Source organism: Monodon monoceros, unplaced genomic scaffold, assembly GCF_005190385.1.
Source record: "Monodon monoceros isolate NGI ecotype Baffin Bay Population unplaced genomic scaffold, NGI_Narwhal_1 Super_Scaffold_9, whole genome shotgun sequence".
Lineage (NCBI taxonomy): Eukaryota > Metazoa > Chordata > Mammalia > Artiodactyla > Monodontidae > Monodon > Monodon monoceros.
In genome coordinates, this window is record NW_021703786.1 from 5,518,748 (window position 1) to 5,534,073 (window position 15,326).

The 15,326-nt window shown below is 39.9% G+C and overlaps 1 protein-coding gene across 1 annotated transcript in view; it reads left to right on the plus strand.

The window, feature by feature from the left end:
• Positions 1 to 15,326, plus strand: part of ANKFN1 (ankyrin repeat and fibronectin type III domain containing 1) — a 152,343-nt gene that overhangs the window by 18,549 nt on the left and 118,468 nt on the right. Inside the window, exons 3-4 of the mRNA XM_029212880.1 lie at positions 545 to 755; positions 13,826 to 14,020. Coding sequence (XP_029068713.1) covers positions 545 to 755; positions 13,826 to 14,020 — 406 coding nt within the window. The remainder of the gene's footprint in view (positions 1 to 544; positions 756 to 13,825; positions 14,021 to 15,326) is intronic.

Sequence of the window (15,326 nt, forward strand, 5' to 3'; positions counted from 1 at the left end):
AAACTGTGTTTGGTAGAACCTTATTCCAGGAGAGTTAAAACAAATATAACGAAAAATATGTTCTGTGAAAAAATATTTGAAACAGGTCATATTTCTCACCTATTAGAGAGTCATAATTGCATGTTAAAATTCCTAAAGGGCTTGAGAGGTCTTACAATAAAATAATGCAGTAACTTGGTTTAATCTAATGTTTACCAAATTCATTTGACCACATGCTACTTTCTTCATAGAGCACCTTATGACGGCCTACTGAACAGTGTTCCACAGAAGACTGGTTTGAGAAAAACTGATGTTTGCTCTTATCTATAGACTGTATACTATATTGTCTCAATGCATCTAAATGTACAGATCTTTTCAATGTTCATTAAAAAAGATGGAGGGAGGGTCCAACAGTGTTTACTTTGGAGACCTTGGAATAAATAGCAGTTATACCACTTATAAGTGGGAATGCAGTCACTGAAGCAGTCCCTAAAATTCAAAACAGCTAGGCCATGAAGACAAGCTGGTCTGTGAAATTGTGCGAACCTGCTTCATTCTTTTCCAGAACTTCCAGGGCAATGAAGCCATGTTTGAAGCAGTTGAACAGCAAGACATGGATGCTGTGCAGATCCTCCTGTATCAGTACACGTCGGAAGAACTAGATCTCAACACACCTAACAGTGAGGGACTGACACCTCTGGATATTGCCATCATGACCAACAATGTGCCCATTGCTAGGATTCTTCTGAGAACAGGGGCCCAAGAAAGTCCACACTGTAAGTAAACTCAAGAATAAAACATGTACTATTAAGGCCAGACCGCAGCTTTATGCCACCGAAATAGCCATTGCTGGCCCTTAGAATGCATGGTTGACTAAGCATGGGCTCTGAAATCCTTTACATGTTTTCATGAACTTTCATGCAAACAGTGATAGCGTTTATCAGTCTAAGCATCAAGTTACGTTCTAAATAGAATACACAGAATGTTATTGAAAAGGAACCTCAAAGGAACTTCCTCGTAAGAATTGAATGCAAGTTTTAAGATATGTGAAAGACTCCAAGTGAGGCTATAGCACAGGGCATATACATAGAAAAAAGAATGAGATAGAAAAGAGAATGAGTATGTGTGTGTTAATGTCTTTCTGTCCACAGTCAATATGGTGGTTCCATTCATTCATTCAACAAACAATGAGGAAAGGGCATGTTCTAAGTACTAGGAATGCAGTGGTGAGCAAGACAAAAATCTCTACGCTCAAAGAACTTACGTACTAGGGGAGTAGATTTCCAACAATCAAGTAAACAGATAAATTAATATATAAATTCAAATAGTGATAAATACTATGAAGAAAATAAAGTGAATGAATGGGTGGAGATTGATGGAGTGGGGACTATTTTAATAGAGTTGGGCAAGAAAAGCCTCTCTAATGCAGTGACATTTGAGCCTAGTCCTAGGCAATATCAAGGAATGAGCTATGAGAAGATATGGGGTCAAATTTTAGGCAGAGTGAATGGCAAACAGAAAGGTTCTGAGGCAAGTAGGAATGAGACTGCCATATCTGAAGAACAAGAAGGCCAGTGTGGCTAAAGCAAAATGAACATAGGGGAGAGTGATGGCTGAGGGACAAGTCACAGGGACCAGATCATACAGGAGCAGATTAGCCAAGGTGAGAAGTTTCACTTTGATTTTAAGTGTGATGGGGAGACAGTGAAACAGTTTAAGCAGATGAAAGACATATTCTGGGGACTTCCCTGGCAGTCCAGTGGTTAGGACTCGGTGCCGTAACTGCTGGGGCCCAGGTTCAATCCTTGGTCAGGGAACTAAGATCCTACAAGCTGCGTGGCATGGGAAAGACAGAAGGAGGGAGGGAGGGAGGAAGGAAGACATATTCTGCTTTGTATTTTAAAAGATCACTACAGGGCTTCCCTGGTGGCACAGTGGTTGAGAGTCAGCCTGCCGATGCAGGGGACCCGGGTTCGTGTCCCGGTCCGGGAAGATCCCACATGCCGCAGAGCGGCTGGGCCCGTGAGCCATGGCCGCTGGGCCTGCGCGTCCGGAGCCTGTGCTCCACAACGGGAGAGGCCACAACAGTGAGAGGCCCGCGCACCGCAAAAAAAATAAATAAATAAAAATAAAAAAATAAAAGATCACTACAGCCGTCTGTGGAGAATACACAGTGGTTAGGGCAACTGTGAAACTGTGAAAACCAATTAGGAGGCTATTCTAATGGTCCAGGAGACGGATGCCAGTTGCTTGGACTAGCACCGTAGTGACATTGATGGTGACATTGATGGTGAGCAGCGGTGGAATTCTGAATGTATTTTTTAACGGCTTTATTGAGATATAATTCACATGCCATACAATTCACTCACTTATCGTGTACAATTCAATGGTTTTTAGTATATGCACAGACTTGTGCAACCATCACCACAGTCAATTTTAGACCGTTTTCATCACCCCAAAAGAAACTCCATACCCTTCGGCGATCTCACCCCAACCTCTCCACTCCTCCCAGCCTTGGGCAACCAAGAATCTACTTTCTGTTTCTATAGATTTGCCTCTTCTGGACATTTCATATAATCGGAATCACATCGTATGTGGTCTTTTGTGAATGGCTTCTTTCTGGATGTATTTTGAAGTGGAGCTGATAGTACTTACCACAGGGAACTGCTCTCAGGTCATAGACCCCGCCCAGGAGGGGATGGGATAAAATCATATAGCCCTTGCCCTGTGCCAGGCACTATTCTGAGCACTTTACATGTATTGACTCCTTTAATCCTCACACAACGTTCTGAGGGAGGCACTCATATTCCCTTAGGTGCAAACTCTCTGACCCAATGACCACAATGGCTCTGAGCCACAGTTTTTATGTTTCCTAAAAGAAAAAAGTAAACTCATCAAATTGTTAGTTTCACTAATACTGATTCACTCACTTCCAAGTGGTGAGACCCAGAAGGCTGAAAGAGAAGCAAGCAAATATATAATTAGAGGTCACATCTCTGCTCCTAAATTTCATAAACCCCTGCCACCCAAAAACTAGGTACAGAGGCAGAACCTTGTATCATAAAACTCTTTATTTTAAAAATGCTAAACTCACCACATCCATGTCAAAAAGAATGAGGACTTGGGTTCAGTAGCATTGGGGCTCTTCAATAAGAGCTCCATCATCAAAGTGCTGCTTCTTTTTAGTGGAATTGGAGGATTTGGAGGGATGGGCAAATAAGGATGGAAGAAATCAAAAAGGTTTATTTGCTGCCTTCCAATTTATGTTGCAATAACGTCTGTCCTAAAGATGCAGTGAGAGAGCGGCGGAGAGAGAATCAAGGGGTCTGAACATAGAGAATGCAGACTGAGCCCCATTCTATAGGAACAAGGAGACCATTCATCCAGATGTTGCCTGCACTGAGCTGGATGAAACATTAGTCTTACTTACCTGAGACGCTGCAAAGAATTTCTGCATTTTCCATGAAACCAGTAATACTCCCAATCTCCCCAATCCCCCTTGTGCATAATTAAATCTCCATAAAATAACCCAAGTACTAAATATTTAGTTAAACCGAAAGCAAATTCATTCAAAAGATCCCTGGTTTTTCTCATTCCCTGTGGGATGGTAACCACATTACCATCACAAACTTGTAAAGGACAGTGAGAGAGAAACCCAGGTTTTAGCTTCTAGGAAATATGACACCTAAGTCACCTTGGCCACCCAAAAAGTTAAAGAGATAGGATCATGTATAGACTCCCACATGTGTAAAAATGGCAAAGGACTATTGATTGAGAACCTATGAAATCTCCACATACATTATCTCCAGTTTTCACACTAGCCCTTCAGGATGATGTTATTAACTCCATCTTGAAGAAGAGGAATTCGTGATTCTGAGAGGTTAAGTGACTGACCAAAGGTCACACATCTAGCAAATGAATAGGGATGTCAAGGATTCAAGTCCAAGTGTGTGAGATACCATGCCTGGAATCCTGCTGTGCAAACTCACTGTCTTTCCAAATAACTAATAGAGAAGGCTGTGGCCACTGGGCCCCTGTACCTTTCCCTTTGTGCCTTTGCTAAAATCCTGTGGTGTATTTCTTTGTGCTGTCCTATGAGCTGAGATGCCATTCCTGTTGAAAAGAGGCAGGATAGAAGAACACAGTCTGTTTTCAGGGATTTTTAATTCACTTTATGTATCAAGTACCAGAGAAATCAAATTGTTTCTGTGCATGAGTATGAGCCAGCCCATGAGAAAAACCAGAGTCTCCCAGCTAGAACCAGATAAGCAAGCACCCACTGCAAATTGATCCCCAGAAGCTGCAGAGGCAGGATAGAAGAATGAGGTCTTAAGTTCTTAGAGTATTTTACACATTGCAAAAATGCTTTTGCTTGCGTCATCTCACTTGACCCTGACCACTGGCTTGTGAAATGAGAGTTAGTTTCCTCGTTTTGATCAACGAGGAAACTGAAATAAAGACAAATAATTCAGCCAGTGCTCCAAAGCTAATAAGTGGTGGACCCATGATTTGAACCCAGATCTTCTGTATTGTTTTGGTATTTGTGGGAAAGCATTAGCACACTCACTGTCACACTGCAGATGTTCAATCCCTTCCTTCCCTGACTCTCCATCTCTCCTCTTCTAATGCCTGTTAAATATTTCAGGATTTCTAATAGGGTAAATTTTCTGTCTTCCCTTCCCCTGTGTGTTCCCTTCTGAAAACAGCCCAATACTCTTTTCACTATGCCAACCAAAGATCCTGACGTAACTCAGAAGAAAGTCCTCTGTAATTCTCTCCTTTCGTAACAGGAATCACAAAGACACAGATACGTTTAGGGATTTACCTTCTAAGCCACTGGTCAGGCATGTCTTCTGGGCTTTAGCCCCTGAAATCATAAGAGCTATATGAAGGTGTTCTGAATAAACATGGCTTGAAATTCAACCATGTACATTTCCTTATTCATAAGGAAAGTTCCAGAAGTGGCCACCCAAATTTGCACACTGCCTCAAATTTAAATATACACAGAACCTCAGCCTGCTCATTAGATGAATCTACTATCTTTATTCGGCAACTTTTTTCTGTTCCTCCCACCTTTAGGTAAGCAGCACAAAGTAATATTCATTCCTTCATTCTAGTTCATTGCTGAACTAGAATCCCACATACGTGTGCCAAGCTCAGGAAACAGGCCCAGAATCTAAAAGGACTAGCGCTAGGAAAGTTAATGTACAAAGGTACTACAGGATACCTGGGGGCTATACTTTTGATTTTTTTCATCCATTCAGTATCCCATTTGCCATAACTCATACTCAGTTGAACAACAGCTGAGAAAGACTTGCTCCATAACTGAAAGTCCCTCGTCATAAACCCCTCCCTTTTTCTAACTCATATCCTGCCTCCACCCTCGAATCACACTTCAACAGTCTCCAGGACGAATACACCGAATCATCAATGAGGTCCTTGCCTTTCTGAGGCTGCTATCTATTTGGCATCATTTCGGCTCTATAAACAGTAACCGTAAAGAAACTAGTTCTTTTTGGATACCTACCATGTGCAAATCTGGTCACTCACATGGATGTTATCTCATCTTTTGACCCCAATACCTGGCACATATGTAGGTGCTGATAAATTTTCCGTTGAAATTTCAGTTGAATTTTAAGTCCTGCCTAATACTGCTGGGAACTGCAGGTATTGAATTTTAGCACATACACACACACACACACACACACACACACACACACTATGTGTACAGTGCACATGCACACATACATACATGCACTTGCACACACAATGTGTGAAGAAAACTCTGTCTTCAAGTAAGTTACACTGTGGGGAACCTGTTGTTGTTGCCATTATTGTGTTTTCCAGGCATTGTTTTGAAATTTGGTTGCAGACGTAGCCTAACTGTTTTTATTTCTACACCGATTAATAATATGGCAGAACGCTCCTCATTTTTAGTCTTTCTGCCCTTTCCTATAGCTGCATTCTCCCTTCTCTCTAGACCCTTTCCTCTCTTTCTCTGCAATCCTTTGTGAACCCCTCTCTCTCACTTTCCCTTGGATACTGCCTGTGGAACTAGGAAATGTCTCCCAGAATTAGTTATGTTCAGTTACTTCATAAAATATGATCGCAGAGTAGCTGTCAGCCGAGTGTGGTGCAGACACCAATGTTACAATTTTGGCAGACTGGTCAGGATGCACCACTATTTCTGCAGTAGTCAAGGGTCCGTGTTGGCGCTGGGACTGGTTCAGGGCACGTCTAAGAGGTGTGACTATAAACTAATGAGGCTGGCTTTATGTAAACAAACACACCAGAAAGTCTACAATCCACTCGAATGTTATCCTTTAAGAGGGTCCACTTGGGAGACCCCACACTTGCTCCAACAGTGCTGCCATTGCTCTAAACGCTTTTGGATTTTTCCTCAGAGCCAGTTTATGAGAAAATCTGACTCATTGCTTAGAGTCACATCTGATTTTTGTTCCAAAACAGCATTGCTCAGCGTCATCACCCTCCATGTTCACCAGTCGTGGTTTCCGATGATTTAGAGAGGTTTCCTGAAATCAAATCCACCTTCAAAAGACAAAGATTTGCAACCATTAAGACTACGTAAAGAACAAGCCTTAGGCGGGTTGCTAGAATGCGTCCCCAGATATTTTTATCTGCTTCATTAAAATAGGTGTAAAAATCCTCACCCTGACTTACAAACTTGCTCCTTCTCAAACCTCATCTCATACTGCTCACCCCTCACCCGTGATACACCAGCCTCCATTCCATTCCTTGAACACTCCTCACTATCTTATTAGAAGGCCTTTGGACTGCTATTCCCTATGCTTGAAATGATCAAGTGCTTTTAATCTTGATCATTACTCGGTCTAACTCCTTCTTAACATTTCACCTTAAATGTCACATCTTCAAGAGAGTCTTTCTTTGGCCACCAAATCCAAAGTCTAAAGTCACTTTCTAATCACATCACTTTTAGTTTTCTGCATAGTGCTGAAATCACTGTATGATATTCTTCTCCAGGTTTTGATTTCCTTATTTTCTCTCTCCCCTGTGTTAGAATGTAAACTCCACAAGAGCAAAATTTGTCTCATGTGTCCCTGTATCCCCAGCAAACAGAAGGCACTCAAAAAATGTGTGTTTAATTGAACTGAATAAATGCCAAGCCTACTTTCACTTGTTTTGAAGGGTGTGAATATATTACTAATTTTGAAGGGAATGATTTTAGTAAATATCAAGTGAATTCATCTCTTTTTGTTTGTTTCCAAATAATTATTTAGACATCAGGTGGCCATAGCCTAAGTTCCAGTCACTTGCTCTTCAAGAGCTGATAACTGTCTTTTCATTCTTTTATTTTTAAATTTTAAATATACGTGCAACACAGAATATATTCTCCTTGCCAAAAATTAAAACATATAAAGTTTAAAGATACCTTTGTTGGCCCACCCAACACATACATGTGCACATGCACACACTCACTGTGGAGGTTCCTGTCCCTCAATTCTGCCAACATAACCATTGCTATCCTCTAAAGGCATGATTGAGCCAGAGGATCCACTGCCAAGCTTACTCAGAGTGACTGCTGGTGAGACCTGTGTCCCTTCCTGCATGGGCCTCTCCATAGGGCTGTTCCTTAACATGGCAGTTGGCTTCCCAGAGCAAATGATTTAAGAAAGACAAAGAGACCAACCAAGATGGAAGCAACAGTCTCTTTTATAACCTAATATCAGAGGTGATATATTATGATTTTTGCTGAATCTTGTTATCTCGATGACCAACATAGATCTGCCCTGGTACAGGGTGTGGAAACTAGGAGACAGAGATCACTAGGGGCCCTTTTGAAGGCTGGCTACTCCACTACCTATCTAAGATGGTTGAGAATTAAATGTAATAGGTTTAAAACATTTCCCTGGCACGTTGTAAATGGTCAAAAAGATTGTTAGCCAATATAACTTGCAGAAACGAAATAAAACAAACCCAAGATTTTCTGTGGAGAATTTAAATATCTTACCCATCTGTTGTATAGTGTTGTGAAAACACTGTCCAATATAGGCACTTTTTGAAGTTTGTAGGATTTTATGTCCTAAAACTATACTAACATAGACATATGACTGTTGGTACTTGAAATGTGTCCAGTCCAAATTAAAATGTGTTTTAAATGTAAAACTTACACTGAATTTTCAAGACTTAAGTACCAAAAAATATATAAAATATCTAATTAATAATTTTATACTGATCGCATGTTGAAATGATAATGTTTGGATCTGTTAATTAAAATATATTACGCAAATTAATTTCACCTATTTCTTTTTGCTTTCTTAATGTCACTACTAGCCAATTTTAAGTGATGTGACTCACACTGTATTTCTATTGGACAGCATCGAAAACTCAGCAGAAGATACAGCTATCTTATTTCATATTTAAACTCCCTATGATGTCATTGGGTAATCTGCTTTGGATTTTCTAAATAATTTCTTCAAGTGTTTTGTGCGTTTGTTTCAGAGAAAATGTCCATTTGCCCCCCTGGAGCTGGGGAGACCTGGGCAGCAAGTCCCTTTCTATGTCAATGGCTCTGGCTTCTTAAAGAGCAACAATTACAACTTAAACTGTATAATATGGACTTCGTGAATCCACATTCTGCTGAAAATAGCAGAGAAAGGCATTCCAGAGCCCTATGTCCAGGGTGTAATGAGTTCTAGGAGAAGAAAGTTCACAGTAATTAAAATGAAACACTTAATCTCCAAATCACTAAAACCTTTCGGAAACCACACTCTCAAAGTCCTTGGGAAAACCTGAAAATAAGACAACAGGTTGAGGCCCAGGTGAAACCAAAGTGAATTTTGAGCCTTGAACCTTATCAAGACAGGTAAACTGCAACTTACGCTTTGAGTTTTTGAATTAAAAAACATTTAATTATTAAAATACCTCCATATTATTTCTTTTGACATTCCTAGCTGAAAACAAGTCAGTTGTGAGGTTGTTAGGAGGTTGTCATTTATGATCGGCAAAGATAAATATTATGAACTGCTATTTTTGGTTGCCCAGAGGATATTGGCTTATAATCAAGGGTTATACCTAAGTGACCTTGTTTTCTCCTTTGAAATAACAGGGTTGAAATTGACATGACTTCGTATATAATATATTTCTGGATGGTAGCTAGAACAGAAAATTTTTATCTGGGGCAAGAGATTTTTTTTTTTTTTTTTGTATGGAAGAACACAGAGCTATTTTATAAAAACAAGTATTTGATTTATTTTTGTGTGCCTCTTAAAAATATAACACAGACTAATAGGTTTAATAATAATAATACAAACCTCTACTAATTGATAGTCTTCTATGTAAGATCATCACAAGGCCGCCTTGGTGAACAGTGACTTCCCCTCATGAAGGAAATCATACAGGGCCAAAGGTACTATAGGAAGAGGCACTTAAGGCTGATTGTAAGGATCCTTCTAACACTGAGGTTAAATGATTGTCTTGGTGCCCCATATTTCTCATCAATGAAAACAAGGAAAATGCCAATAACAATAGAAAAGTTGTTGCTACATTGCGAAATGGCATATCATTAGTAATGGGCAAAGGTATTTCTTTAAGCAAGTCCAATGAATTGCTCCCTAAAAGCCTCAGTTAAAAATTAAAATTAGTTTACATTTTACCCTCATTATATTTTTCAAGCTTTAAGCAATTATCAACTAGGCCCAAATTCACCAATTGCAGGGCAAAGGCAAAATATAGAAATGTAAGGATAGTAAGTAGTTGGCAATCAGTAGGTTAGATTTTTTTTTTTAAGTTTTTTTTTTATGTGGACCATTTTTTAAAGTCTACTGAATTTGTTACGATATTGCTTCTGTTTTATGTTTTTGGTTTTTTGGCCATGAGGCACGTGGGATCTTAGCTCTCTGTCCAGGGACTGAACCCGCACCCCCTGCCTTGTAAGGCGAAGTCAACCACTGGACTGCCAGGGAAGTCCAACAGGTTAGATTCTGATGGTGAAGAAAATCCACTTGGTCTGATTATTATTTATCTGAGGATTTAAACAGTAGCCATAATTGTATTCTTTGGACACCAAGTTCCTGCCCCTCCCCCCACTCCCACCCTGTAGTTAATTAGCTGGGCAGGTCTTATAACAAACGCCCACTCAGAAACACTGGGTGGTAGAAATGCTGTTGATAATTAAACACCACAATAGCACGGAGCCTATTTCAGGAGCCGCCAAGTGGCCTTGCCCCAGCCGGACAGCTCACCACACACTCACAGACCCTCTATTGTGCTGCCTATGGCTGCCCAGAGGGATAGCTGCTTGCCTGGAGAAGGGATCAACTGCAGTAAGAGTGAAAAGACCAAACCTTGCAAACAGATACAGGAGTTCTGGACTCAAAATATCCAGAGGGTAGAAGTGAAAAGAGAATGGACCCAAGGAAAAGGGAAGTGGATGGGCAGGAAAATTAATCACAAAATTGACATTAACCTTTCTAGTTTCTATATCCAAACAGCCAACCAAAATGAGTTCACCAATCGTGTGCCAAATAGATAGCAATTAGAACACTGCAATACATAAAGAATAGGTTAATTTGCGTTCCATTTAGGTTTAGAGGAAGTTCACTAAATTTAAGGTTTTTAAGGAAACCTTGGATCATCACCCCACCTCCCTGGGTATCAGTTTCTTTACCTTTAAAAATAAGGGGGTTGAAAAGGTTCTCATTCTGGGGTGGAAAAAATAGGAATGGGGCTCCCCAAACAATTTCCAAGGTGTCAAAAACTTAAGCAACACATCATTACTCAAGATAAAATTACAAATTCTAATATGATTATCATATTTACTTGATTTTCCTTAAAACATTAATCCAGTTTGTTAGGTTTGATTATCTAATACTGAAGAGATGCTTCTATTGGCAGTTATATAGGTCACTATTAACAGGGAAAAAAATGATTACTTTAAGTCAGCTGATTTGGCAGTCAATAAAGAAAATCCTTCAAAAGAGAGTGTTCTATTAAACTATTTTAAAATCCATAGGATAAAAATAATAAAAGGTTTGCTTGGTGAAATGGTTTGAAACCATTGGCTCAGTTAGTGCCTCTCCAACTCGTGCATGGAATTACTTCTAACAGAAGCAAGTGAGTAGGTATACTCCCAGGGGCATCTGGGAACTTAGCCTGGGGGAAAAAAAGAGAGAGCGAGAGATCTATAAACTTTCTTTTTCTATCTTCATTTTTAAGGAAAATGTTCCATTCTTCTCCATGATAGAAGTGTTTGTTTTAACTTCTAAATAATTTGCTTTCATCAAAACCTGCATCGAAAATTTGATGCTCCAGAAAGACACACATATTTATTCTGAGGCTTCAGAGATGCCCACTGCACCCCATCAACACCACTACCATGCTATGCTGCATGTTAGGTATCTCACTTTGAGAAGCACAGGGATCTAAATGATTGGAAAACTTACTTGGCTATAAAATTCTGTGTATCTTCCTTGTTATTCTATGAAGAGGTGAATGCTTTTCTTAAAGATACAGAATCCCTTTACCACTACAACGCAAATAGCATTAGGTCTACAGTCTAGAAGTAAAGGCAAAGTCTAGAAACAAAATGTTTTGTGCTAGGAAAAGCAGGAAAAATTTCCAGGGGGAGCCAAGCGTAGCTCAAGGGAAGCTGTCCATCTGAAATGCCACCTGGAATTCACACCAGTAATAACTGTTGTGGATATAAAAATTAATAGGGGGGATTTCATAGTATTAGAAAAATTTATTTTTATAAATCATGTGTCTATCACCCAAATGTTGACGCATGCATGCAATTCAAACATCAGGCTTTCAATAAAAAGCTCACTGAATGACTTAGCAAAGACAATTCCCCCATTTTCCCCATAATTTGTAGTGGAAGAAGGGGGGGGGGGAGAGTGTAGAGGGTGCAGTTACTGGGTCAATTAATCAACCTGAAAACTGTGACACAAACTCTGACGCCTAACCTACGTCTAAAAATACACAAATGTATACGAATTTGTTTTAAACTGTCAATGCCTATATTTAGGACCTTCCCAGCAAGGCTATAATGAGACTGTGTTTGAGGGCTTCAGTCACAGCAGACTCTAGCATTAATCTGAAGTTAGTTAAATTAACAGCATTTAGTACTGACTTGTCAATCTCACTGCTCCAGGAAATTGCGCCTTGAGGCTGCTAATATTGCCAATTTTTCCACAGGAGTATGCGCCCATGTGTGTGTATGTGTATTTCTTTTCTCCAGAACCTCTATGTTCATACACCATCATTGCTTCCCTACATCCACAGCACTTATATTATCATTTATTCTGGCTTCCTTTAGCCTTCCCAAGGGATCCTGCATAGTGTAGCTGCTCAGTGAAAGAGTTTTTTAGCTTTATATTTGTTTGTTTATTTTTCTGTCATGGCTCATGACTGAGGCTTTAAAAAAAAAGTGTGACAGTATTTAGAGTACATGATTGACTGCTATAGCAACATTCATTAACCGTGACAAATCTGCAGCAAAACACAGTCCTGAGTGTTCTAAAGAGCAACTTTAAAAAGAAAGAAGAAAGAAAGAAAAAGACTCAACTAATTTTTCATTGACCTCATCTATAAATAAATTTAGACTGATGGTGAGCAGGGGCAATAATAAATTAGTATTCGTTTCCTATAATTAATGCAAACATGCCTATATAACCACTTAATTTCCATTTCAAAACATATCTAACAAATTTTCACTTGCATTATCTTCATAATATTTTCTCTCTGGATTAGAAGAATGAAATGGTTGGATTTCTTTCCCACCCACCAGGGGGAAATATTGTTTTGGTCATACAGAATGTCAACCACATGTTGGTGACAGATCCGCAGAACTTGACTCTGATCTGTTTCATTATTTGTATGATCCTCTACCACATGCCCATGCTAAGGCTGTCTTCTTTCTCTGTCACCAACCAGGAAGGGCTCCACTGAAGTGACCAAGCGACCACCTAGGCAGGCCCTCACATGCATGAGTGCCGCGAGTAAACAGCAAGAAGCAGACTCCCAACCTGACCTAAGAATTTGAAACGTTCTATCATTGACATGAACGTTCACTCACACAAGGGAAGGTTGGGTAAACAATATGATGTGAATCAAATAAAGATTATCACACACTGAATAAAACAGAAATATCAAGCCTGACAACCTCTCTCTGCAAGAGGAGCCAGTATAACTTGCTCTCTTGGGCATGGGCATCTCCAGAGACCGTTCCTCCAATCAGACCACAATCAAAGATCAAACTGATCAAGGATCAATGTCTGATCACACCCAAGTCACCCAACCATCAGGACTCACTAGCTCTACTGGGGCAGCAATAGTGGAACACTTTGTTAGCAATAAGTAAATTGATGAACAAGAACAAAATTACCACTAAGACACACATACAAAAATCTCTATGAACTGGGAAGAATATAACAAACAAAAAACACCAAGAACAAAAAAAACAAACATATTCTTCAGCAGAATGCAACTTGCCTCATGGACTTTTCTTAAGGCCTTCCTAGTCCTACAAAGCTTTTGCCCCTTAGTGTTTGTCCCTCTGAAGATCACGGAAACAAACGTGTGCAATGAGAAACAGAAATGGGCCTCGTACTAGTGGAATTCTAATTAACTCTGCTAGGCAGTTATTTGGGCCAGAGGGCAATGGGAATCTCTTAAGCTGATAGGTGTACTGTCAACTAGCTGTGTCACCAATTAGACCTTATCATAGTAAGATAGTTAATAATGAACATAGATTCCACTTTCCCCAGGCATTTTTAAAAACCCATAGTAGACTCTCAGATATCCTGCCAACGAAGTAGCATTTCCCCAGAAAGAAAAGGGAGTCACCCCATTTTTTTCCCTTCAGTTGTCAGCCTGGAAAGCCGAGCAACGCACCTCAACACCCTGGTGCAGGAAGCCCAGGAGAGGGTGAGTGAACTGTCTGCTCAGGTGGAGAATGAAAGATTCAGCCTGGACAACACAGAGAAAGAGAAACAACTGAAAGCTTGGGAGTGGAGGTACCGACTCTACAGACGCATGAAAACAGGCTTTGAACATGCCAGTGAGTATAAGCAGAGGACTTGTACATTTAACTAGACTGAACCCTGGTTTGAGACAGCCAGGCCTTCTTATACTGATTTTTTGCAGCTCTACAGGGTCATGGATGGCCGTTGTCAGCCTATGTGGAGCAAGGGCTCTGGGAGGCTGTAAAAGGATCTTTTGTCTTGCTTGATTTTCGGGCTCCTGATAGGTTCTCTGACAACAGCCATGAGGCTTTAGTGCTGCTGGCTTCCCTCCACCATGTCACACTCATCTAGCACTTTCCACCCGCTACACCCTGATGCCTAATGACTTGGATGGTCTGATGCCCTAAGTGCCTATATTTTGTGGACGTGGAGGTGGAAAACCATTTGTTTGCCTATTTGTCCAGTTTCTGCTTCAAGCTCCAGTTTAAGTTGTTTTCAGCTCTCTACTATATACAGCTTATATAAACTGACCTTCAGTTAATACAGGTAACAGAGAAGGACAATCAACCCATGAATTACGCTGCTGTCTGCACTTCCATTCTCTTTACCAGTTCTTTCTGTTAGTTTAAGAAAAGCCTTGTTTCTGGATAATACTCATTAGCACTGGAAGGTACTGCTTAGTGCCGCCCTTATATGAAAATTCATATAAAATCCGAACACTTGTGAAACATTAAACTCTTATTCCAAGAGGTGGTCTTATTTAAACAATAAAAACTAAAAATTAGGCTTGAAAATTTAAACATAAGGGAAAGTTGGGTTCATTAGGTTGGGAATTATCCACCTCTGCTTTGTGATATAAATAAGCACCAAAGGCAGGGAAATTCTTGTTTTCTGTAGTATCGTACATTAAATAGCAAATCTAGGCCGAATCCTTTCTCTTGAAGCAAATAGCTTAAGTAACATTAATGAAAGGCTGCTTTTAACATTAACAATCTCTAGCAATGCTGATACACGGTTTTTAAAAAAAGATATTCAGCAATTATTTCAATAAATGTATTTACTATGGTACCTCATTTTAGGACAGATTAATACTAGAATCAGTCACATTTTTAGGCTTGATGCCATTTTTAAAATTTTTTCTAAATTACAAAACATCTTCTGGGTGTTAAAAAGTACCTAGAGTGATCAGAAGTCCTTTAAAACCTGAGGTTAGTGGACATGACATTTGCCCATGAAGTCTTTCTTAGAAAAATAGTACCTGATGTAATTGGAAGCAGTCTGAGAGCAAGGCAAGTTAGCATTCCATACTGGCAAGAGCCCAGAATTGGGCATCTGAAGCCATGGGCTTCCATCCTAGCTATGTCTTCACTGTGTCCTTGAACCAGTAATTTGGCCTCTTTG